The 26953-nt window shown below is 38.7% G+C and overlaps 2 protein-coding genes across 2 annotated transcripts in view; one reads left to right on the forward strand and one right to left on the reverse strand.

Moving 5' to 3' along the window:
- The first annotated feature begins 1653 nt into the window (after nucleotides 1-1653).
- Nucleotides 1654-7263, forward strand: LOC139744752 (probable oxidoreductase PXDNL). The gene is made up of 6 exons (XM_071655175.1): nucleotides 1654-2047; nucleotides 2897-3223; nucleotides 4407-4822; nucleotides 5454-5616; nucleotides 6133-6276; nucleotides 7051-7263. Exons 1-6 carry the CDS (start codon nucleotides 1957-1959, stop codon nucleotides 7197-7199), a joined length of 1290 nt encoding a protein of 429 aa, XP_071511276.1. The 5' UTR covers nucleotides 1654-1956; the 3' UTR covers nucleotides 7200-7263.
- Nucleotides 7264-22483: 15220 nt separating this feature from the next.
- LOC139744754 (E3 ubiquitin-protein ligase LRSAM1-like) overlaps nucleotides 22484-26953 on the reverse strand; it is a 42983-nt gene continuing 38513 nt past the window's right edge. The window contains exons 17-20 of the mRNA XM_071655176.1: nucleotides 26531-26629; nucleotides 24642-24773; nucleotides 23695-24009; nucleotides 22484-22898 (exon numbers count right to left, since the gene is read on the reverse strand). Of these exons, the coding sequence (XP_071511277.1) occupies nucleotides 22767-22898; nucleotides 23695-24009; nucleotides 24642-24773; nucleotides 26531-26629 (678 nt within the window). The 3' untranslated portion in view covers nucleotides 22484-22766. The remainder of the gene's footprint in view (nucleotides 22899-23694; nucleotides 24010-24641; nucleotides 24774-26530; nucleotides 26630-26953) is intronic.

Below are 26953 nucleotides of genomic sequence, written 5' to 3' on the forward strand. Positions count from 1 at the left end.
CAACTATTCCGCATCGTTCGCGTTTGAGGACGATAGCTACAATTTTTCCGATATTGATCAGTGAACTTTTGGTTCTAATAGAATCTTCAGCATTTTTCCTGTATGTGAGTGGGATTTCATAGAATTTCAGTCGCGAAATGTGATTCAAACATGCATAAATATTAACTATAAACAAGGTACGGGTCACTCAACTATAAATTTGAGGTAAAATGTGAATTTTTTCGTTTTTTTTTTACATTTTTATGTGGCGTTTTTTGCGATTTCGGTCCACACAAAGTTCTGTGAGGCTAATCTACGAAGTCTCGCGCGTACAGAATGTCATTAGTACGCAAAAATGTGCGTGTCCGGTAATACCATGGTGTCCGGTGACACCATGCTTGCCCCTACAATTTTATGTGACTTTGTGAACCTTTGCGCAATTTTGCATAACTTTGTGAAAAGTTAATGTAACTTTGTACAACTTTGCGCAATTTTTTGCAACTTTGTGAGAAGGTCATGCAACTTTGTACAACTTTGCACATTTTTGTGCAACTTCGTGAGAAGTTTATGCAATTTAGTGCAACTTTGTACAATTTTGCGCAATTTAGTGCAACTTTGTACAATTTTGCGCAATTTTTAGTGCAACTTTGTACAATTTTGCGCAATTTAGTGCAACTTTGTACAATTTTGCGCAATTTAGTGCAACTTTGTACAATTTTGCGCAATTTAGTGCAACTTTGAGAAAAGTTTGTGCAACTTTGTACAATTTTGCGCAATTTAGTGCAACTTTGAGAAAAGTTTGTGCAACTTAGTACAATTTTGCGCAATTTAGTGCAACTTTGAGAAAAGTTTGTGCAACTTTGTACAATTTTGCGCAATTTTGTGCAACTTTGTGAAAAGTTTATGCAACTTTGTACAACTTTGCGCAATTTTGAGCAACTTTGTGAAAAGTTTATGCAATTTTGTACAATTTTGTGCAACTTTGGTCAATTTTGTCAATTTTTGGCAACTTTTGTCAATTTCCACTGTGACATGGGGCCTTCCCCAATCCCTGCATCTTTTCTTTTCTCTCATTCTTTGGCACTCCAGCAAAATCATCATAACTTTTTGGCAGAAATTACTGATTAATTCTTTATTGAGAACATAATATCGTAATGATTTCGTTATTATATTAATGCTTTATTTGAAAATGCGCGAATATACACATTGTTTATCAAAGCCACATCATTGGTATTGGTATAGGGTCGTTGTTATTACAATATCATGACCGTGTTTCCTTAATATGCATTTTAACTTTAGTGTCAATAATGTTGGAAAACACAATCTCTGCTTAGCATGCTGGCAAATAGACTCCCCCTTTACTGAATGTTATTGATGATCCAGCGTGTCGGTTGATCATGTAAAACATACAAATTCTGTAATGTAAAATATCTTAGCATTCAATCATACCAGGCGAGGTGTATGAAAACATGAGAAAAAAAGTCATGTCCTGTGCATCCCAGCGTTGCAGCATGTTAGCTTAGCACTTGATGTTATACTCGCAGCCATAAATAGGCAGTAGTCGCAGCTTTGAAATCAAACACACTGAAAAGGTTAACACAATATTTGATGAAAAAAAAGTCCCTGGTATTTATAAATCAGTACTGTGCAATCACCAACTACGTGTGCCGTACTGCGTGGCTGCACGGTGTGGCTGCATTTCTGCTAAAACAAAGGGGCATCGTGGAAACTCGACAGCTGTGGCGTATCATACAGAGTGAAATTTGAGAGAAAAATATTGCGATAGAGTAAATCAGGCGATGGTTGTCCATGGATGTGCTCTTTCTTGTTCATCTGGCGTTGCAGTGGGATTTTCTCAACATTATATACCACTGCATTAACGAATGCTGATAGTTTTCAGATTATTGTGAATTCACGTGGAGCACATTCGTCAAGTCGACACTTTCGCGTTCATGTGATTTGTATCGTCCAAGAGAGATGGAGCATCAATTACTTTTTACGCAGCTTTTAATTTTACTCGTGATTTGCAGCTTACCTCTGCTATGTGCACAGGACGAACACCACACTGGTGAGAACACTTTGTTCCCTTATAATGTTGTTAATTTTCATTCGAATTACTCGCTCTTTCAGTGGGTATAACATTCCCATGATCACTGGTCACGCACGCTATGATTCTCTCATTACCAAACCTTTTTTTTTTGTTGCAAATGTCAAAGTTTGTTCTCTAGGCCTATACATGATAATTAATAATGTTTTTGTCCTGGGATTAGACCGGGATTCATATAGAGTGAAAACTTCATCCCTAAAATGAACGTATCAAACCACTTCACGGTTATAGGGTTCATTTTGAAAGCATCGTAATGTCGTCATGTCTCTACATTGAGCTACGCTGCACCATTAATAGTTTATTTTCACCGTTGTGCATTGGTTATCATTTGAATTCTAAAGTGTCGTTCCTATTTACCAACGTAGAAAATAGTAATGAACATAACGTTGATAATGATATTGATTATGATGACGACGATAGTGAAAATAATTGTAATAATAGACAAGCAATAATAATAATGATAATCATCATCATCATCATCATCATCATCCTCATCATCATCATCATCATCATCGTTTTTATCATCATCAATGGTGGGACAATAATTTATCGAATTCGGCAAGCAGAGAATGTATACTTCATGATTGTTATCATTCTCTTCCAAACTCTGTAATGATCTCTAGAAGACAATTTATTATCATAACATGAAAAATTCCCCGATTGTCGGCAACAATATTCACCATTATGAATAACCTGCATAACTGGACTAATCGAAACCTATAATGTTTTTACAATATTATGTCGCACATTGGTCATTTTATTCACTGGTTTTATGGTGTATTATATGGTTTTATGATGTATTTACCATAGAAAATGCCGCCAAACAGCATTTATACGTTGAACCCCGTGACGTGACGGTCGTCGCGGGTCAAACAGCGACGTTCGCCTGCTTCGCGACTATAAAACCCGTCACGCTGACCTGGGTCAAAGATTATGTCTACGCGCTGGCCATCGATCGATTCGTGGTCGCGCCCGAACAATCGAGAGTATCGGTGAGTGTGAACGAGACCAGCGGATCGTACGAGCTACACATCTCGGAAGTGCAACAGGCAGATGCGGGGCGTTACCACTGCGAACTGGCGGCCAATCTGCCGTCTGAACACATCGCTTCTGAGCCTGCCCAGATGAGTGTTATCGGTAACTATAATCGGCCGATATTTTTTTTCAGCTGACTGAAATTATTGCCTGTCATTGCGGTAAATAAACACCGATTTTTAAGTGATTTTGAGTAATAGCCGTGGTAAAAATCATGAGCATAATAATCTACTCGGGTGGGATTCGAACGCTGATTGCCAGACAGACCCTAGACGAGGTCACCGCTTTCTCTCCAGATAAACGGCAGCGGTTAGAAATTAATCATTCTATTTGAATAAGTGTTTACTTATGCAAGAATAGAATTCTATATGTACCTTTTGTATTCCATGATGATATTGTGCCAGACGCTTCTGGCTGAAGCTGTAACAGAGAGGTTACTTTTCATCTTTGCGCTATTTTGATGTCAAGATGACTATAAGTGTCCATAGCACCTTCATAGGATTTCGATTCAGTTATGTGCGATCGACAAAGACGTTCACGAATCACACCTGCATTTAAACGATGTTCAGGGCTGAACGAGATGCTAGCATTAGAGCTATACTACTGCATGGTAGCTCCATAATTATATGCATGGCATAAAGAATTGGAATACGCAAAAGCAACTGACACTGTCTGCTGATGATTTTTGATAATTCACAGGCTTCTTCTTCTCCTCCTCCTCCTCCTTCTATTTCTTTTACTTTCCCTTCTTCTTCTCTTCTCTTCATCAGATCCTGATATTTGATATCAAATTTTTATTGTTATCATTAGTATCATCAGTATTATTATTACAGCGCACTCCCGTTATAACGAACGCGGTTATAAGGAAATTCTCGTTACATCGAAGTAGAAATCTGGAAGCATTTTTTTTTTTTCCGGATATCTGTTTTCCTTGCGTCTGATTGGCTGAGAGCACATTGAATTGTCAGAAAAAAAAATCAGACCAAAACGCTTCATGAAATGCCCCAGGTCGCAAAATTATCATCTGTTTCTCATATACTCATAGTTATGTTCGGCTATAACGAGATCTAGTACACTGCACTCCCATTACAACGAACACGGTTATAACAAAGTAAAAACCAGGTCGCAGACCTTTGTGTACTTAACTGTCCCGCTATATCGAAATCTCGACATAACAAGAGAAAACCACCTGTCCCGAGGACTTCATTATAACCGGAGTGCACTGTATGGTCGTCATCATCATTGTCTTCGTCGTCGTCATCACCATCATCATCTTTCTTTGCAGTACCGCCAACATTTGCTGTAAAGCCACAAGACTTCGAGGGTATAGAGGGTCAGGTGGCGATGTTCCGCTGCGTTGCCGATGGTCATCCCAAACCTCTCTACACCTGGTTCGACACCAACGACATCATCATCGACCCCGCCAACTCGAAGTACGGCGTTTCGCCCGGCGGCGAGTACCTGACCATCTACGAGCTGGTCGAGCAGGATGCCGGTAGCTACCGCTGCCTGGCCGTCAACGATGCGGGGCGCATCGAAGCGGGAGCGAAGTTATCCGTCATCGTTCCGCCGAGACTGAACTCGGGACGAACCGAGACGAGAGAACACGGGCAAGACGTGACGTTCGTGTGCGAGGTCGTGCGGGGAGAAGGGCGCCCCTCGTGGTGGCGGAAGGACAGACTGGTCGAAGAAGGACATTCGGTAAATGTTGTGTCCACAGAGAGAAGCTAGCCCTTCTATACTGTCATTGTGTCCATAGTATTCATTGGCCTTTTCGTAATTGCATGTTTGCACATTGCACAACCCACACTGATCCGATGTCCGATCCGCGGGTCTTATTGTCTCATCAAGTTCGTAGAAATGTGTACTGAAGAGGCCATCGACCAAAGAAAGTTTGGATCCGCTTCCCTTTTAAAGCGCCCAGCACTGCCGTAACCATTCAAGTTCCAATATCTGATACAAAATCCGTATGGCCTGTACATTCCATACAGTAGAAGAAACCTCATTCCTTTGTTTTATGCTGTATCTCTTTATCAGAGATAATGTTCATCATTATGATTCCTATACAAGAATTCATTAGATAGATAAACAATTTTTTACGTTATTTTGAGCCCCATTATTTTAATCTTGTATCATCACTACTTGTTTCTGCAGTCGCGGACTTATCAAAATATCTATAAATCGCAAATATTACAAATCCCTAAGTGATAGGAATCATTTCTCTCTCAAATCGATGTTTGTTTGTTTTTGTTTTTTGTTTTTGTTTTTGTTAACAACATAGTCATCTGCGATTAAATTTTTATTAATGCTGTTTCGACTTCGATGACGTCAGGACGGCCAGCGAATCCTTGTCGAAAGCCATCCAGACACGGGCAACCTCCATCTAACCATTAGCAAGATACAGAAGGGAGACGAAGGGGTGTGGACGTGCGCCGCCTACGGCAGAAAGGGTCCAGACACCGTGACAACTCAAGAACACCATCTGACTATTAAAGGTGAGATCCTATATTTAACCCTAATAACCTTAACCCGATGAAAACGAGTCCCGAGTATACTCGGACAGGACTGTCTAAATGAGAAGTGCGTGTTGTACAGCAATATCAGCCCGTCCTCAACGGCTTAAAACCGATTTCAATGCTCGAAACACCCATCAGCGATTACTTTTGGTTGATTACAAAAAAAAAATCATATTGTTTTCCTATTTACCCTTTTGATCACTCGACAACGTTATTGTTTGTTCTAAAAATTAGGCCCTTGGTATTGCTTGCTGTTTGTGTTGATTTTGAATGACCAATAGGCGTTACACGCGACGTATGGTTGAGTTTGAGTGACATATTTACTAAGTTGATTGGCAATAGATTGGTAGGGAAATCCTACACAATACTACGTGTAGACTATATACTGCAATTAAGAGTATTGTATTCATTACGATGACTTTGCTTTTATTTACACCAGTATCAGTATTACGTCACTTTGTAATGTCTGTCGTCCTTGATACCACATTATTCTAGTGCGACCAATCGTGTTGCAGCCCAGCACCCAGCTCGTCACGGCTCGTGTAGGTGAGAAGCTCTCGATGTCATGCCAGAACATTCGGCCTGGAGGCGGGCAACCGAGCTGGTATGACACCAGGCATGGCGTGGTCGTCGGCGAAGGTGAGTTGCTATGGTTACCATGAAGTCGACACGAGAAATGGCGACTTTGCAACGTCCAAAGTGGTAATAAAACACTTGAAGAAACTATGCGAAATACTCTTACTGAAAATAATTGATGATACGAAATGCGAGGATATAATCTTTGTTAGCGTTTTAACGCTATTAAACGAGGGGCGTTAAAAGCTGTATAGATTAGGGTTGTAGTCAAGGTATTGTGATGGATTATTAAGTTCATTGTCCCCGTTTGTTCGTGTTGAGGGTCCAGAAATATATACGGAAATTTAGCGGATGCAGAAAGATTAAAGAAACACTCACTGACATTAAGGTAAAACGGACGACCTGATATCTAAATGCTCTAATTATCCAAAGGTGTGGCTAATTCCAGGCATGTTAAACCGCCCTCTCATTATAGGGGAAAGATAGCAAGAAAACGCAGAAGGCATTTCACGAAATTCCGTTTTAGGACATCGCAGGAACACTTTGCCGTATATGCGCCTCTAGAAAACATGGGCAATGACATTTTTAAAACACGTCAAGTGAACAGAATATTTGGATAAAGATGAATTGAAATTCCTTCCATGTTTCTTTATATTGTCTCGTAATGTATGAGAGCAAGAATGAAAATGACGAGAACGCTAATGGTGATGATGTTAATACAGGTAATCAAAATGTTACAATTTCATTATCATTATCAAACATTCAAAAGCGTTAAAGCCTACTTTCATCATCTCACTCTCACTCATGTATCCTCCCCAATGCCCGCGTGCGTCGCAGACCGGTCGAAGCGGTTCTACGTGCTCAACTCGTCGGCGTCGTCCTCCGAGCTGACCGCCAAGGAAGTATCGGCCGACGACCAGGGCATCTTCTGCTGCGTCACGGACGGTGACATGAACTGCTTCATGCTCCTCACATTCCTCAAGTAGACAAGACTTTCAAGACCATTGTGAACTACGGCGTGTATATAAAGATATGCATATGGGTGCCCGTCACGAGACCGACACCCACGAGTCATACAGCCTACAAGTTATACAGCCCACAAGTCATACAGCCCATGAGTTCGACACTAAGCAAACAAGGCTCACGAGATTGGCACATTAAACCCCGAGTTGTACTGTCGAACTCGCGGGCTTTTTTTACCTAGTGTCGAACTCATGGGCTTTATTTGCCTATAGTGTCGAACTCATGGGCTCTATGACTTGTGGGCTGTATGACTCATGGGTATAGGTCTTGTGGGATGACCCCGTGCATATCGAGTGCAAACTACACCGACCCACATCCACCCGACACGCCCATTGCACACCAGGGCCCCATTTCATAAAGAGTTGATTTGATGACAACTCTTTGCTGGAATGACAATTGTCATGGTAACGACAAGAATACAGCTTCCTGATTGGCTGTTTGCTGTGGGAAGTTGTCATTCCAGCAAGAGTTGTCATCCTAACATCTTTTATGAAATGGGGCCCAGGTCCTGTTGAGGAGCAGATCCGCCTCGGCTAGATCTTCCTATGAGAAATTTGCGGGCCTGCTTCACTATCCTAAAGATCCCGTTTACCTTTGGGAGCAGTGATTTCAGAAATGCTCAAGATATTACATTATTGATGCATAATAGGTCTGTTGTATCACAAAATATCCTGCCATATAAAATTTTTGCAATAAAGCCTAAAATATAAGGAGATAATAGATCACATTTTTTCTTCTCATTAAATCATACTGAAGACGGTTTAGTCTGGAAACACTTTTATTATAACTATTGTTTACATTTTGTATATAACAATACTTCACATCGATTATACTGAATTAAATTTTTACGTTGGTTGTTTTTATCCCTAACTCACATTTCAGAACTATTTTGAAGCACGAATGCTGAGTTTTTGTTTCATCTGCAAATGGTAAATTGTTATGCCTTTAACCTTAGCTACGCATTCTATCACAGCCACTATTGCTGGTATACTGCATGTATTGATACAGTGTACTATACTATTTACTATCACTGCGTGGGAATGCATTGAAAAGGAAAACATGAATAATTCAGTATTATAATCATGTTGTGACAGTGAGCTAAAACCAGATTAGCGTAAATCAATGTGAGTACTAAATGATCGAAGAGTTAAAACAACTAAGGAAGCACACAAGAGTCTATAAAAAATGTTCGACGTTGATAGCAGTAATCCATGCCCGAGACAGGATGTGAGGATGATGATTATCTGGCAGACGAAGTCATGAAAGCCATTGCTGCACCGTCAACTCATTTTTCTACAGACACTGAATGAGAGATTTTTACATGCCATATATTATATCAGCATGTATTCACTGTAACTTGCCGCGATGTTCGATTTACTCACAAACGTGTCATGAGGCTATAGAGCTGACGAAATTTGTTGATTGAGTGAATGGAGCAATCAGTGAAATTTTGAGGAAAATCGGACAAACCGTTCAAAAGTTATAAATTGTTGACGTTTTGGTGATGAGACCGCTGGATCAGAGGATTACTATAAATCATTACATCGCATGTGCACGATCATGATAACGAAAATTAAATATAGAATATATATTATATATATATATATATATATATATATATATATATATATATATATATATATTACTTTCCTAGCATAATAAAGAGAACTAGACTATACACCTCTTTCAAAAAGCAGGGGCAATATACTGCCCTTGACATGTCAGTAACACTATAGTCCAGGGAATGTGCACTTTTCATATGAAATGATAACTTGTGGAATTTTCTTTATATTTTCTTTATATCGTAGTACATGATAACATGTCCTATTGTGATGTCATGATCTGTAGTAGTCTTCTGATCCAGCGCTTTCGTCACCAAATTTTACAAATTCATGACTTTTGAACGGATTGTCCGATTTTTCACTGATGTGTTCTACTAATATTGCTGCATTCACTCAATCCCCATGTATTTTTGGGGTTAATTCCCCTTTATCATCCGCGAGACTCTAAATAGGAATTAGCCAAGATTCGTAATAGAGAAAAACAGACAGATACATCATGGAGCTACAACACATGCAGATATCAAGAAAAATGCGATAAAGCATGTGTATAATGTAACTACAGCAGTACAGTCAGAAAAACAGACAGCATGAATGTTAGAAATTAGCAAACGGTGCGAATTTTCTGAATCTTTCACAAGAAGGAAGGTGATGACTAATCAAATTATTTATAATTTGGCATTTTTTACACAAATTATTTCAAAGTGATGTGTAAGTTGTTAATTTTCGGGGTTTTTTTGGTTGTTGTTGTTTGTTTGTTTGTTTTCCTTTTTACTTCTGTTCAAGAGCGTACATATCACTGGACAGAATGATGATGGAATTAAAGTTTAATGTGTCTGGTTTAAGCGACAAGATCTGTATAGTCATACCAACGCTGCTGAGAATTTGTTGCTAAAATGATTGTAATGTCAATTAAAAAAAATGGCTATACCTGTAATCCATTACGTAGATTTGGTTGCATTGACCTAACTATACACAGGCCTGTCGCTCGCACCGTCTGGTCGGGCTATTAGCATTGACCATGCATTGATTATCTTGCACAGTGGCTCCAGACTCACACAGTGTCTGCTCTGGGGGTGAAGATCCAGGGAGATTTACGGTAGTCGCTTATACTCTTTGGTCAGTAACTGGCAGTGTTTGTAAGCCCGATATTTGGAAAATGGCCAGTTCGCTCAAGCTGGCTCTTTGCGATAGGTGGGAACGTTGGCTCAGCATTCGATCCTCATTATTCTTAAGGAATACACAATACTTGTTCGTCGGTCCCACCACGAGACTAAGAATGGTTATTCCGATCATAACATATGAGAATGTTATCAAATTATATTACGCTATTTTCAATTGTTGGTGTACAGTTATACATATTACAATGTTGGTTATCAAAGTACAAATATATGGAATAATTCCAGCCCAAATCCTACAATGGAGAGTCAACATAATTGCCGTACGTAAATTCTATTTGAATTTAGACTTTATTTGCCATCACAATGTCCCTATCTTACACAATGTCCAGTAAACTGACCAAAATTGCTATTTTGGACATAACTATTACAACGTACTGTCTATCATATTTTCATATCATTAAAAAAAAAAGAAAAAAATCGATCCTTGGCTTACTGTACCATAATGGCGGAATTGACCGATTTCGCTACACGACCCCCGACCCACTAAGCTCGGTCCCCGAGCGAGCTTATACCACTTATGTTTAACTTAACTGCAACTCATCAAACACCTTGAATATATATCAATAGGCATAAACATCTTCTACCGGTGTCTGCCACCACACCAAAAACTGCTATGGAACTTTTAAAACTGTCAACGATTTTCCAATGATTTTTATAATACCAATCACTCTTTATGCGACAAATAAGGATGCTACATAACTTGTTTACGCTATCTGACGCTAAAACCGGGAAAGTCATCCAGAAGAACGTGCATCCAACATGGCGATTTAACCAACTCAAAGTATGAGAAGAAGAGGGGTTGGGCTATACTACCAAATACTAGCCCGCTTGGAGTGATATATCAGTCGGAATATTGATACCAATCATACAAAACAAAACGAAAAACCTACAGTACATTTTACACACACAAAAAAAAACACCTTCAAACCTTTGCTGACAAACGGCTTGAAGCTTCAGCAACACTTTAACCCTGCTACTTCGATGACTATGCCACCTTTCGGCAGTTTTTGGTTAAGAAGCTTCTTTTTCTTCTTGTCTTTTTTTTCAAGGGGCACAATACGTATTACAAATTTGTATTAAAATAATTATGCGGTAATAGAAGCAGATGAGAAGCTGCACCGCCACGCAGGATCATGGGAACCCCATAATATTGTTGCACTTCCACTCACGTTGCAGGCGCCAGCGTGGTACCGTTCACGGTGTCTGCCGCTGCAGTTACCGCCTCTACAGTAGTGAGCCGTCGGTGAAATAGTTTAATCAAAGATCGCATGTAAGTGAAATTTAGCGCAGACTCTTTGTGCCAGAGCAGGGGCGAATTCGATGACGGATTAGATGTCGAGGGTTCCGAGGCGCTGTCATTCGTTGTCGACGTCGTCATCACCGACCCAGTCGTGTGCCCGTGAGCTGTCTCCCGCCATTCGTCGGTAGTAACTGTCGAAGGCGATGCTGAACTGTCGAGTTCGAATCGGACGGGACGTTTTCCGATGTTTAACTTGAGAACAGCATCAAGCAGACGACGGAAAGTGACCATACCATCATCGCTGCTTTGGCAACACTTGGGGTCAAAGGTCTCAGTTATCGGTGGACTTGGAGGGTATGAAGCGCTCTGTTGATTATCCTCTTTAATTGCAAACTTGGTAAAATTTTGAGTGACGGTTGTATCCTTGTGAGTATCATTAACACAATCCACTGTAATATTTGCAACCATGGTAACAGTTTGGGTGGCAGTAGCGTCGTGAGTATCAACACACGTAGTAGATTTGTTGATAACTTCTGTGGGTGGTGACGTCACAGTCTGATGGTTGCCACAGTCATTCCGCCAAGGCTGAGGAAATACAACCATGAAATAATTTTCAGTCAGAATAAGTCCTGTTTTATTTGTGCATTCCTTTTTAAAATTTCAGATGATACCTAACCTCTTATAGAAAAGATATTAAATGCTATATATGTTATTATCTATGTAGATATAAAATCGTTTTTACTGCGCATTGTACACTTCAAAGTTTTGATTGTTGTTTACATCACTTGAGCTGCATCTCTCTAAAAAAAAAGAGGATAAAGAGAGAAAATATTATGGTACAAAATTCATAGACATAAAAAAAAAAGATGTCAATGTTTCATCGCAACAGCAGGCTGGTAAGAAAGCTATTAAGATCGTATGATTTTTTTTTATACAAACAACGCTATACATAGAAATGAAAATAATTGAAATTTATCTTTTAATTCCTACGCAGCTGCTGTTATGCAAGAGGATAATGTCATCAGAACCTGGATACACGACTTTTAGCATCATTAAGACCAATTATTACTCTCTTTTACTGCGGTTCTGTTTATCTTTTTTCCCAGGACTAAAAGCGGATATTATGAGTCACTCATTTTTGGTTGACGCCAGAAAATGTAATCAAGTTGGATTTCGGAAATCTACATCATTATTCCCAAACATCCTTCAGACCAAGAATCTGTCCCCCTCCCCCCCCCCCCCCTCCCAAAAAAACCCCAACAACAACAAAAAACAAACAAAAACAAACAAACCAAAACAACACCACACAAACAAACAAAAACCACAACCACAACAACAACAACAACGACAATGACAACAACAACTGAACGATAAGATAGAAGAGAACAAAACAAAGGCAAAGCTCAGTCCATATCTTTCCTTTATTATTACGGAACGGACAGGACATAGCCTATACATTGAACAAGGAGGTATACAGAGGAGTGGAATATCTTCTCAATTTGTGCAAAATTATGAGTAGGCTCTAAATTATGACAGTAATACGATTGAATGCTTAGCATTTCTCCGGATTTGATAGTCCATGTTCCACGCTGCTCTTCCATAGAGTTTGGATAAGACCATAGAAGAGGTTCTTGATTAACAATTTTAAGTTGTCCCATGAGAGAAAACGTTGAAATTATGTAAGGAACTTGGCGGTAATATGGTAAAGAATATATAACCTTCTCTTCAAATCTTCATGTTATCAACACCTCAGGACTGAAAAGGGGAATATTATGTACAGTGATAATTAGTATACTTACAATTGTTGCAGCAGCAGCTCCAGAAATATGCCCAGAAATCAACAAGGCGAGACCAAACAATGTCAAAACGAATTCTTCCTCAATCACCTTCATTGTAGTGTCGTGGTGGGTGAAATACAACGAAGATCAATATACTAAACGATATAGTGTTTGTCCGAAGGCAAGTTTGTGTCTATCTCTTGCGCCTTGAAAACGTTTTTGTTTTGTTTTGCCATGATTTGTTTTATACTTCGAGTGTTGGAACGACCCCTACCTCCGCTCTTAACGGAAGTACGCCAAACAACACTGGTCGTTAATAGCGTTTTAACTTTGCCTCAGTTAAGAAAACTATCATAGTTTTCACACACGTTGAACCGCTCTATTCTCCCACATACTCTTTGGTTCTGATCCTTAAGTCGTTTTCCCGAAGGAGGTTGAAATAAACATCACACATGATTAATTTAAGAGACCTGTTTCCAGACAATTTTGCATCATTCTTCAGGCCTCGACGTTTGCTGTGTGGTGGAGACTAGATTTTACCTCTTCCCATAAATCTCATGACTTCATAATATTATCACCAGCAGCACTGGCTGTGTATAGGTGAACACATTCTTCTGCCGGAAGTTAGCCCAGTCACCGGGGTCCAAGGGATGTCTGGGGACCTGACGGTGATGTAGATTGCCGTGGAAGAGGATAAGGCCATTGGTGATACTGCTTTTGTCCTTCGCATCTGTTTTTTCCCCCCAATGATATACAACTTTTTTTTTCTAATTTCAGCCTTTACAACTTACCAACTCTTATCAATGATAGCATTTTGAATTCCTGATATTTCTGTATATCAAGAGTTTTTGTTTTTTCATTTGTTTTGTTTTGTTTTGTTTTGTTTTGTTTTTAACGAGGAGCATGCAAAAAGGATCTTCGAGTTTTCAGTGGTAAAGTTTCCTCCAAGTATTTGTAACTTCACAAGCCACGAATTGGTCTGCAATATCAATTGCCAAAATGTTCATAGGTCACTATTTCTATTTGTTATTCATTAATTAAACACTGTAAAGTTAACGTTCAACTAAACTTTCTGGCAGAATCTTGCCTTCCTTTCAGTGCTTTTACATACTTATAGGGCAAAGTTATTGTGTTTTTTAATGTGATTTTCTTATCAAAGTGCATGGGTCAGGAAAGTGTCGCGCGTGTGTGTGTGTGTGTGTGTGTGTGTACGTGTGTACGCATGCACGTGCATGATGTATACATGTTCGCGTGTACTTTCGCGTGTGTGTGGTGGTGGAAGGAGTCACAGATAGAGTGGGAATGAATGATTGGAATCCACACGGAAATCTGCTTACATAATAACTCGACTTGCAGTATATCAAGTCACTGGGAAATCAACCCCTCTCCCTTCCATCGATAAAGAAGAAAACCAAACACAGAACAACACAGTCTGCTCTTTTCTTTAAAGGGTCACCGAAAACTCCCGTGTTGTTCAAGTTGACTCTACAGGATGGAGAATAATGTCACACAAAACAAAATGATGCAAGTTTACTTTGCGTCCGAACTGGAATGAAAAAGTTATGTAGTACTAAAATTCACATTTTTTTTTTCGGTAAAGTGATTTTTTTTCTTTCTTCATCGCATCCACACAAAAGTATAAAGAATTAATGAGAGAGCCAATTATCGCCTCACAACTTTCCAGTAGGTTCACTAAAACAAAATCATGATAATTTTTTTTTTTTTTTAAGATGATTTGGTTGAAAATCTTAGCAACAATGCAACACCCTGCCTGATAAAAATTGTTACCGCATTACTGCACCTATTATACTTACATAGCACTGAGACGGCGCCTGTATGCACTCTCGAGCTATAATATCACACATATCTATGTTGGCTCATAACGCAAGTTCAACCCAAAATTATATTCATATATTTTTCTTTTGGGTTATCGTTTTGTCATTTCTGCACTTTATTACATTTGTCTCCTTCTGCTGTTAATGAATTCTATGTTGTAAAATGTAAAATATCAATCATTATTTACTGAAAATGCACAAATGAATTCCTACCTGAAATAAGGAAGCAAACTAAACTTTACTGTGTAATCGATATACCATACCTATTCATGATTAAGTTACAAGATGAATGCGACTAGAGTCACCTATGACACTGCTGAGAAATTTAATGACAAACATTATGATCACAACTACACCGTGAAAATCAGTTTGTCCGGAGAAGTATGAGATCAGTGATACACTTACATTTTTTTCAAACATTTGTTTCTTTATCGCTATGATTGAATAAATGAAGTCCGTTGAATAACAACTAATGTAAGGGGGGGGGGGGAGGTAGAGTGGCAATATTTTCCTGATTGCCCTACCAAGATGTAATCGTAATGATGTTTGAGTTTGTTTGTATTTTTGTACTGTATTTGAGGTTGATTTGTAGTGTAGGTTATTTCATTGTTTGTATTTTGTTATGATGTTCATGACAGTTTTATCTGTACATAATGTGAGCAGGGCCACTTGGTAGAATAGTTAACCAACTGAAAGAATATTGAAATAAATAAATGAATGAATAAATAAATAAATAAATAAATAAATAAATAAATAAATAAATAAATAAATAAATAAACAAATGAATAAATAAATGTCAGCTTCTTGAAACAGGTGGTAAGTGGAGAGAAATATAACCACATGATTTTCACCATCACACATAAACATTATGTCCTGTCAGCTTTCTTCAATACAGGCAATCAATTTTCACGGCAACTACAATTCTTTCATGATGTTTTGATAAAGAATTTTATTTAATTGCAAATTCACAATAAATTGATATCATACACATTAATCATGACAATGTGTTTCATGGATAAATACAGTATACAGAACACGGTCATTATAGTATCAAATACATGTACCTTGAAGTGAATGATGATGTGTACATAGTATGAAAACACTTATACACAAAATTAATTCACAAAACATGAAAGCTAAACAAAATGTACAGTAGGTTACCCTTGCAGACATTTTGTGGTGTAACCTTTCATAGTGATGCATGTGTAAAAGACGTTTTATCTAATAAAAAATGTCATACATGATGCAGGTTGAAAACTTTTACTTGGTGAACACTGTCTTGCTAATAGAAGCACAAGATAAATGAGGGCGAGTGGCAAAAGGGCATTAACAACAAACCATTGCATAGACTGCTTAAAAACTGATGACATACAAACTGAAGTCATATGTGGAGTAAAAACAAATAAACATTGCTGCCTAAAGTTAATATGTCTGCCTCACTTCACTAGATACTCTCATTCATTCAAAACATAGTAATAATATCAATTCCATAATGTGTCTATTAATGACAGACAAAGATTTTCCTGGTGAATCAATGTAGGGTGAGATTTGATGCAAAAATGAAAATGTCCTAAACGGACAAAACAGTAGCCATCATACACTTCACTAATGCCGTACATCACCATGTAGATATTAATATACGTCACTGATGATGCATCTGTCCTTTGTCTTACCATCACTGGTTATGCTTGCTGGTGGTAATATACACACACAGACACAGACAGACAAACAGACACAAGGAGACAAACCACTGGACACAAAAACGCACATTTTTGAAAATTGCTGATTATATAATGATATAATGCACATGGATGAACAAGATTGCCTAGAGTCAAACATATCAACAGGGAGGAGAAATTCTGTTAGTTTTGTTACAAATATCATCCAAGTCTGGCAGATGATTTCTCCGGAGCCTGAGAAGATCCGTCCAAGTCATCGCTTTGGATGACAAGACATTATATCTCAAATTTTGGTGAAAATGACTTTTTTGGATTAGTGGTGTGACAATCAAATGTGTCCAAATCCTAGCTGTCTTACCCAAAAAATGGAGCCACTACGGCATGCCAGAGGTAAGGCTATCCCGTTCGATATAGTGCTTTGGCTGCCATGTTGTTGTTATTTTTTATCTTTTTTTTGCTCTCCTAAACATTTGATATTTTGTAGACATGAGATCTTGCCGCCCCAGCAATGATACATATCCTGTATGCCTGCATGCCCACTCAGAATGAACAATGATACATTTTTTTTTTTCAATTCTGCTGACTCATCAAGAGGAACAAATTTCTTCTGCCATACAGAACTTTAAAAAAAATGAGAGAAAGAAATAAACCTATTTTTTTTAATGATAAATGAGATTGGGCAGATTAATAAAGACAGCAATATTTCACCAAACACAAAGTTGCATGACAATTTATAAGCTGAGCAAGCATGACATCACAGCACGCTGACCAGGACATTAATTCTCAGCTGCCATTCTCGATATACCAAATATGATGATGTTAATACTGCTTATCACAGCGCAACAGCTTTCTCAGCACTTAGTTCTCACATTTCACTTGAAATTTCCACAAATCTGATGCCTCCACATGTCTTTACTTCATTTATAAGGCAACTGCCTTTCTCTTTTAACCCAGTGAGGACAAGCTGGTTTTGCTAAAACATGTTTCCCATAGACACCTGAACGGACTTGCTCTGGACAAGTCTTCAGTGGGTTAAGTAACATTGCCAGGTAGAGCATTAACACAGGTCAATATTTGACAATTAAAGGGGAAGGCTAGTTACTGATCAGTGGGAATCAGTGGAAATGCTGGGAGATGATTGTTCCAATCCTTATGGGATTCATTCAAGAGTTCATTGTATATCTATTGTTGTGTGAAAATGACTTGCTTCAGAATGGTCTCATATTCAAGTAATGTGCAGATTAATGCTTCCAGGTTAGCGTCCCTGGTCAGTGACGGAGCATTAATCTGCACATTACTTGAATATGAGACCGTTCTGAAGCAAATCATTTTCACACAACAATAGATGTACAATGAACTCTTGAATGAATCCCATAAGGATTGGAACAATCATCTCCCAGCATTTCCACTGATTCCTACTGATCAGTTACTAGCCTTCCCCTTTAAGCATTAGTCTACCCTGTCCAAATTGCCCAAAAATACACAACTGAACATTTGGGATAATATCACACACACATACTGTACACTCAAAAAAGAAGCAAATCTTCTTGAAATGATTCAATGTAATATGCAATGCACTGGAACCTGAATACCATTTAATGAAAATAACTGAGAATCACGGCAACCAGGCGCCATACTTTCCTGACCCGACGCAACCGAACTTCTTTTGGTATTAAGAGTGCTTCCTTGTAGATTGATGCTAAGTGATGCTGGACAGGAATTAGTCTTTGCAGCAGCATGCGTATTTATAAATAATATGTCAACACAGGAAAAGTTAAGTTTGTTTTTCTACAACAAATCTCTACATACACTGTTGCTTCACTTGAATAAACATCACAGATAAATACATCACAGTACACACTTGGTAACAGTGCACACTTCTTACATACCTGGCAAAATGATAGGTAATGTGTTCAATAAAGGTACACAGCATATCATTCATAATCACTATATAGATATATTTTTCAATATATGTGTATCATACATAATAACCTACATTTATGTATTTTTTGTTTTGAACAGTACCATATATCATGTATAAACAGTTACACAGAGTATGGAATGAAATCTCCTTTTCCATCACACCTTTCTCTCACACAAAGATATATGAAATGACCTTTTTCTACCTTTCTTCTTTTATTTACTCTGGTTCAAATCCCAAATAGGCTGGCCTACCATTGCCTCAAACTGCAACATCTTAAAGGGAAAGTTGAAAAAAAAGTGTCATCCTCAATGATTTAAGTCATATAAATATTTAAACTTGATAATTCTATACAATGCATTCACTCTTTTAATTTACAATAACTGGAAAATGCTTGAGAAGGAATAAAAATGAGAATTACATGGTTTTTATATATCAGAATTATTTACAAATACTGTAATGCTGTTCACATGCTCTATGTGCGTAAACCTGGTCACACACCTTCTCCTCATATGATAAATCTACACTTTCACAGACTTGTTTGGCATTTAGAAAGTTTAACCTCCTGCTTATGGGGACTGGGTATGACCAGCATAATAAATCACCTGCACATACCATCTTTGGTAGGTGATGGGTTAACAGTAAAATATGTGGCAAACAATCAACATTATGCTTCCTCTGTTCTATAGCTTCACCTTCCATCAGTCTACTACCCAAAATACAATCTTCCTCTCTCTCTAACCATGACCCCATCCTCCCCACCCCCCTAAAATACCCCCACATACAAACAAACAAACAATCAAACAACCAAACAAACAAATAAATAAACAAACAAACAACAACAAAACAACTCATTGCTAATTCTTGGAGAAAGAACCTTCTACAGGATTTGCACATTCACAAGATACATATTCATATAAACCTGTCGACAAGACAGAAAAAAATCCAACAATTTGTTCCAGTAACAAAATGCACTTACACTTAGAATGACTATTCACAGCCTACCACATTTCTTTATCCCTTAAAAAAAGAAAACAAGAGACATGAAATACACCTGCAATCATCAACTAGGTGTATAATAATCAAAATTACATTAACGATTAAAAACAGTCCTACTTGAAAGACAAATTATCTTTTATCTACTCCATGCAGCATGAGACAAAGGAAAAAAAGAACAAGAAAAGTAAAAACCAAAGAATAAAGTTCACTTGATATAATCACATTATTCTGTAATTTCAGCTCCATTACTTCAGAAAAAAAAAAGTAATATGGATAAAAGTCAGGTGCTATGTATTTTGCCCTCTGTGCTCTCAAACTCTTATGTGTGAGGTGGGATATTTATTTAAAAAAAAAAAGGAGTTAAAAAATGTGTGACTGGCATCCATGGAATGAGCTGTACATGAGTACGAGAGAGAGAGAGACAGACAGACAAACAGACAGGATGATATGTATGGAGGGATGGAAAGACAGACAGACAGACAGACAGACAGTCATCATAATGCAATATATCTGCTGCAAAGAGGTCCTACCGAGTTTATAGGCATAACCACTTACACACATTGTATATGATTTATATCAAACAGGAAAGTAGTACACTAGATGATACTGTTAACTCAGTTTTGAGACTTCTAATGTATTCATGAGATATAAGAGTACTCTCACGTCTGCATCTAACTTCACTGTACACAACAACTTTTGTTTTCATCATTACAAAAGTTTGAAAACTTGAGAGTAAGAAACACAAATATATACATACAAGAGCACTGATAGAAGAAGATACTGAAGTTGCATAATATGAGGCAACAATGAAAAACTCATTCCACCAACTTCTGTACATCATTACACATTATCTTTTTAAAATCACAGACCAGCTAATAACTACCTGTTTCAATAAGGACAATGATAAATGAAGGACCAGAACTCTGGTTTTATGGAAGAAAAAAAAAAAACCACAAGAAAACATGTTTCTTGATAGAAATCCATAAAAGTTACTGAATTTCACACTACTCATACATCTGTCATCAGAATAGTAACTGCAGCTATTTTCATTAATTTTGATGGAAAATACATCAAACAGAAGCTCAAACGTATGATTACAAAATTTGAAGTGAAAAATCCAAATCAATCAAATATATACCACAACTGCAAAGCTGCAGATGTTAAAACCCTTCTCTGATATCTCTCTCTCTCTCGCTTTTTGCCCTATACTCCCACTTGTATATGTCCACTTGGTGTTAGGGAGCATAACAGCATAACAACGACAGTTGTGGTATATAAAAAGGCACAAAGTTTTGAGGTTTACAAAATAAGAATTATCACCAATCCGTGTAACTGGGTGCAATCACAATCACAGAATTAATGCACGTAATATTTTAGGTGAATATAATGAATGAAACGAACAGTGGCCATCTCACTTTGTTTACCAAAAGAGAGATGGCCATGACATTAGATACTTATCTATCCAAATACAATTGTAAAACCTCTGAATAATGCACATTTGTATCTACAACAATCTACACGATTGTATGTCTATCATACAATTGACACACCATTACCTGCTCTGTACTGGAATACCAAATCATAGGCCAGTACTCTACTTTCGTCAAATTCCACACACAAACACAAAATACATTTGTGTAGTTCGGCTTCAAATTTGATACATTCAGTTAAACTGGCGGCACAAGACTATGGGGTTTATGAGAAGGCCTTAGGTCTACATAATGTTCATATCAACGGTACTCGTAAAAATGAAATCAATAAGACCCTTAGCAGTATACTGTATTTCACCAACTCTGCAGTCAAAGCACTCATGAAAGGTAACAAGTTCACATGTTCCATTTAAAAAACATTCAAACAACTTCATCAAGACAGAAGCAATGGTCATTGCACCACACAAACAAAGTGCTTTGAGGGAAGTCTACAATGCCCAATTAGGACTTTTGGTAATGAATGCTTATTTCAAGCGATTCTGGCTTATCTTTGATCGAAATGGCTGAATACATATGTGACAGTTTGTGGACGAGCAAAACCATAGGAAAATGTTGAATATGACCATACAAGCTTCAAAAAATATAAACTGTATAATTTGAACGATGGAATAAACCAGGTTATTCACATCTATGTTTTTGTAGAAAATATGTTTGAAATTTACTTCAAATTCTGTTTTAAAATCACTTTTTTGTCAAAACATTAATTGCACACTTCCAAAATGTTTGTTTCAAATCAATGTGTCAGAAATATTTCAAAAATGTACATTTTTCCCAAGAGATTTAAAAAAATTACACTGGACTTTAAGATGAATATGATTCATTTGATACTGTTCAATCATACTATCCAGGACTGTCATTCATCTCCAATGCTGTAAATGACAGAGAATACTATTGCATGGGTTTCCCTGTTGTAAGAATAATTTAGAAAATGCCACATCTACTATTTAAAGCAATGTTTTTGTTCTCAATTCTTATCTCAATCTCATACCAGAAGCAGAACACAAGAGCACAAAGTGTCCAGAGAAATGAGTTTTGAAGATCGACAAAAAATAATGTTCACAAGCAGCATACACTTGCTTCACGATCAGTAATCTAATTGGAGCAAAATGATGTCCTGTTCACTGCCATTTATATGACACCGATGATGCCACAGTGACTGACTTTGAAGCATAAACCCTGCTACAACCATGACATTAACAGGGTGTAATGACAGAAATTCTGATATTGTACTGCATGAATAACATAAAATGATAAAAAAGCAAGTAAGCAGACAAACAAACAACCACTGGCCTACACCATGTTGTCAGCAGCAACCTACTGAGAGCCCAATGGTGCCGTCAGACAGCCATGCAGTTGCTGATGGTGTCATCAGTCATTAATGGAGTGACAAATGGTACCACTAGCCAGCAATGAGTGTTGCTAATGGTGCCACAAGCAAGTCATGGTGTTACCAATGGTGCTACCATCCAGCCATGGATTAATGTTCCTGATGGTGCCATCAGTCAGCGATTGAGTGGCTTATGGTACCACTAGCCAGCAATGAGTGTTGCTAATGGTGCCACAAGCAAGTCATGGTGTTACCAATGGTGCTACCATCCAGCCATGGATTAATGTTCCTGATGGTGCCATCAGTCAGCGATGGAGTGTCTGATGGTACCACTAGCCAGCAATGAATGTTACTAATGGTGCCACCAGCAAACCATGGCGGTATCAATGGTGCCACCAGCCAGCCATGGAGTAATGCTGCTGATGGTGCCATCAGAAATTGATATGCTGATGGTGCTTTTCCACAGTGGTGGAGCTGCTGATGGTGCCAGCAACCAGTCACGGCTTTTGCAAGGGGTGCTGTCAGCCAGCCCAGGAGTTGCCGATGATGATCTTGGATGTGATGTCTCCTCGGCACAGAGGGCACTTGAAGAGGGGCTGGGAGCACTTGGTACAGCAGCAGACGTGGCCACAGTTCAGGAACAGCATGTTTGACTGGGGAGAGAGAGAGAGAGCATGCCGAGGATTGGTCACATCATATTGTGTCAACGCTTTCTATGCCATGCACTTTGGACAGTGCGTACAATGCTATAGGGTTTCTGTGCCAAGAGATACTCAATGCACACAAAGGGTTAATAATATGTTTTTAAATCTAATTCTTTGCTTGAAGTGACCTGCTATGAGCACAATCAAATAGGAACGATCGACACACTCGGAGTTAAGAGAGAGATTGACTTTACTAGACAACTGCGTTCAGCCAGAGCTCGAGACAGACTGCTCATAACATTGAGACTGCCTGGTCATAAATACATCGGTACATTTCTACTACCACTATGGTGGTCCCCCATGATGTGGGGACACCTGTCTCTTTAATCCCTCCGATATACGAATGATATGATATTAAGCCCTCTGGCTGACAGAGCTCAGACACTATGTCTGGTCCGAGTCTAGCCTGATTACATAATATACTACATTGCTTTTGTGGGTATAAGGTTTGATAGTAGACACTTGAAGGTTCCTTATCTATAATATATGTTGATAGGATTTCTAAGACATTTGGGGAGAGGTGTCTTCATGTAAAACAGGCTGCCAAATTAAAAGCTTTTTTTTTCAGAAATGCTCCTAGATTGGGTATGTCTATTCGATAATGTTAGAGAGGTAAGCTGAATTACAAATGGCAATCCTTTGGAGGACGTACAACATATTGGAGGATATGTAACATCATTAAGAGTGATGAAAACAAGAAATACTTATACTGAAAATTGATGACGATGACACACAAAAAACTTACATCTGTTTCCATGCAAATCACACACTCGGTGTTCAGGTGCACTGTAACATCAGGCTTGTAGCCTTCTGGGGCCTGGACGGCCTCGGGCGGTCTGGCCACTGCTGCGGCAGCCGCTCCGGCCGCTTCCTCCTCCTCCTGCTCCTTCCAGAACTTCTCCATCTTCTTGTCGCCGTCTTCCGGAGGGGCTGAGGGCGTGGCAGTGGGACTGCGCCCCTCCAGGAGGGCGGCTTTCTCCATGGCCCGGGTCTGGACGTCGCGGTATCTCTCCACGGCCTGGAGAATGGACTTCCGGAGACCGACCTCCAGAACACCAATCTATAACAAATTACGACAGTTTATTTCCATGTCTTTTCCACTTCCTTTCAGTAGACTCCACAAAACCATTATTGCATCACAATCCTTGGAGTACCATTACTCTCTAAATACATGGAAAACTCATTGTAACAAGCTGCTTGGGACCACTGGAAATTCCGGGTTATATCGGGTATCTTTTCATATCAGGGATGAAAAACAGATGAATATAAAGGGAATGGGGCCCGCAAAATGACCTCATTATATCCAATCTCTCTATAACACGGTTCCACTGCACAGTACAAATTGTACTGATGTAGGACACGTACCTTGCTTCAAGATTAATACAAAACCTTTTGCACACTGATTTTGAAATATTGCACAAAAATATGGAAAATATGATGAGAAACTATGAGAGCAACATGTCTAGAAGAAAGCTTTGTATGAGGATGCTCGTAGAAAACCCCTCCCCCTAAAATAAAAAAAATGTTACCATTATTGCCACTTAAAGCATACAATATGTGTTTTCATATCAACTGTGAATGATCCTATATTATATTTCGAACAGTGCCACTGTTTATTTCTTCTCTTTGACTCGCAAGCACAATGCACAGGAGCCAAGTTATTAAAAAATTCCTCCAGCGTGAGGCACTCACCTCTCTCAGATCCTCCATGCCCATCTGCATCATGGTTTCTATGGAGACGCGATGCCTGGCAAACTTGGGGATTTGGTCATCAGCGCCAGCCTCTTGGAGGATGTCTACCACGGCAAACTCTAGTTGATGCTCCTGGAATTGGGATGAAGGCGGCAAGATGGTAGTCAAGCATATTTTAATTGTATCAGGTATAAAAGATCAAATGTTTATTCAAATACTACCAGACACACACAAACACACAGGTGCACAATTATGACCCTGGGGAACTGTGTATTATATTCTGGTAGCATGCAGGTGAGGTTGGGTAGGTTTCACCACTAGGTATTTGTGTGTGTGTGTGTGTGTGTGTGTGTGCGTGTGTGAGTTGGTTCATTCTTCTGATTCTTCTGTCTTCTTAGTGTCAAGAGGACTATCATCGGTCACATACGTCGCTGGGGCGACAAGACCTCGTATCTACAAAATGTCAAATGTTCAGGAGAGCCAAAAAACATGGCGGCCAAAGCACTATAGCGAATGGGAAAGCCTTTCCTTTGACATGCCGTGGGGGCTTTATTTTTGGGGTAAGACAGTTGAGATTTTGAAAGGACATCACTTAACCCATTAATTGACCATTAACCCTATTTTAACTGGGGGGTCAAATTGACCCCCCCCCCCCCCTTGATGTTTCGCGCCACGATTCCGCAACGCGCAAAGATTTTGCTGCGTCGTTTCATTACTTTTTTCATTGAAGTCTCCCGCATATTTTGAGACCAAATTTGCGACGTCTGGGTACACCATTCTGAAGTTACGCAATGTTTTGCATATGAATGTCAACCCCAAAACAGCTCAAAAACATGATTTTGGGTGCAAATCCAATGCAAATTGTGGTTTTTTTTTTGGTTTAATTGATATAAATTAGATTATTTCAACTTTAAACCATTGAAATTAATCAATTCTAATGTAGATAAGCTTGAAAAAGGGCCTGCAACAAATTTTGGCAAAAAAAAAACAAAAACAAAAGGTTGAAAAAACAACAAAAATATATAAGAAATTAACAAAACAATAAAAAACAAAAGAAACTGATTTTGATTGCGCTATTTTTTTACAAGAAAATTGTTTGATGTGTCTTGAGGAACTCTGACACAAGAATTTAGCAATCCTTCAATCTTTTTAATGGAGTTATAGGTGAAAATATAATTTCATGCATAAATTTGCATAATTAATCTATTAAAAAATATAAAATCAAATTTTTCTATTGTATGACCATATAATCTTGTAGTTGACATCCAGCTCTATATTCAGGCAAAATTTTGCAGCGATCGCGCGATCGGCGGCTGAGATCTGAAGGGAAGGTCAAATTGACCCCCCCCCCCCAGTAAAAACTTGGTCTCAAATAGCCCAGTTAAAATAGGGTTAATGCACAAAGTCATTTTCACCAAAATGTCAGACACAAGGTCTTGTCACCCCAGCAACAATATATTTCAGTAGAGGAGTAGCAAATGAAGCATTCTTTTCTTTTTTTAAAGCAAACTTGCTCAAATGTGCACAAACTGATAACGTAGCTTCGCAACATGAACATGTTTCAGCAGATCAAAATCAACAACTTGTAATAACTTCCTACCGCTTGAAACACTCGTATGGGTAAATCTCAAAGCCACATGACAACACGATTTATACTTCTCCTTCCTTAACTTATGTCAAATGTCTAGGGTTGTTCCAAAATGCTTTGATTTCACTTCTTCCCGAAGCATTGTCCTCCTTTCAAAAAGAATTTAAAAATCATTGCCTAATTAGTTCTCGGGACATATTCTGATGACGGGACGGACATGGAAACTTTACACTTTAGAAACTGGTGGACAGTCCTGGAGCTGGGAAAGAATCTATGAAGGATATCAAAAAGAGAGGCTGACCTGGTCGATGAGAGATTGCGGTTTGCGGTCCAGGAGCCGTTGATACTGGACCAGCCAGTAGTCCTGTTCCGTCTGCAGTCTTCTCTCCTCCATCTCCAGCTATAAACACGGGATGAATTTTCAGAGAAAGAGTTACATTTTATCATGTACGACCAGTGAGATGGCAGAAAAGTGGCGGATCCAGAGGGGGGCGCACCAGGCGTGCGCCCCTCTTTATTTTTTGTTAAAACACAAGAAATAAAAAGAAAAAAGTAGGGGGTGCGTGCCCCCTCCCCCCCCCCCCATTAATTTTGTAAAGGCGCCTCTCCTTTACAGAATTCCTGGATCTGCCCCTGTATACATACCTATGGACTAACTCAATATTCAGTTTCATATGATCCGCTCCTGGTGCTTGAATAAATAGAGCACATCCCATTTTGATAA

This window comes from Diadema antillarum, unplaced genomic scaffold (genome assembly GCF_040938485.1).
Source record: "Diadema antillarum isolate AM-2024a unplaced genomic scaffold, OU_Dant_1.0 seq00001207_RagTag, whole genome shotgun sequence".
In the NCBI taxonomy this organism is placed as follows: domain Eukaryota; kingdom Metazoa; phylum Echinodermata; class Echinoidea; order Diadematoida; family Diadematidae; genus Diadema; species Diadema antillarum.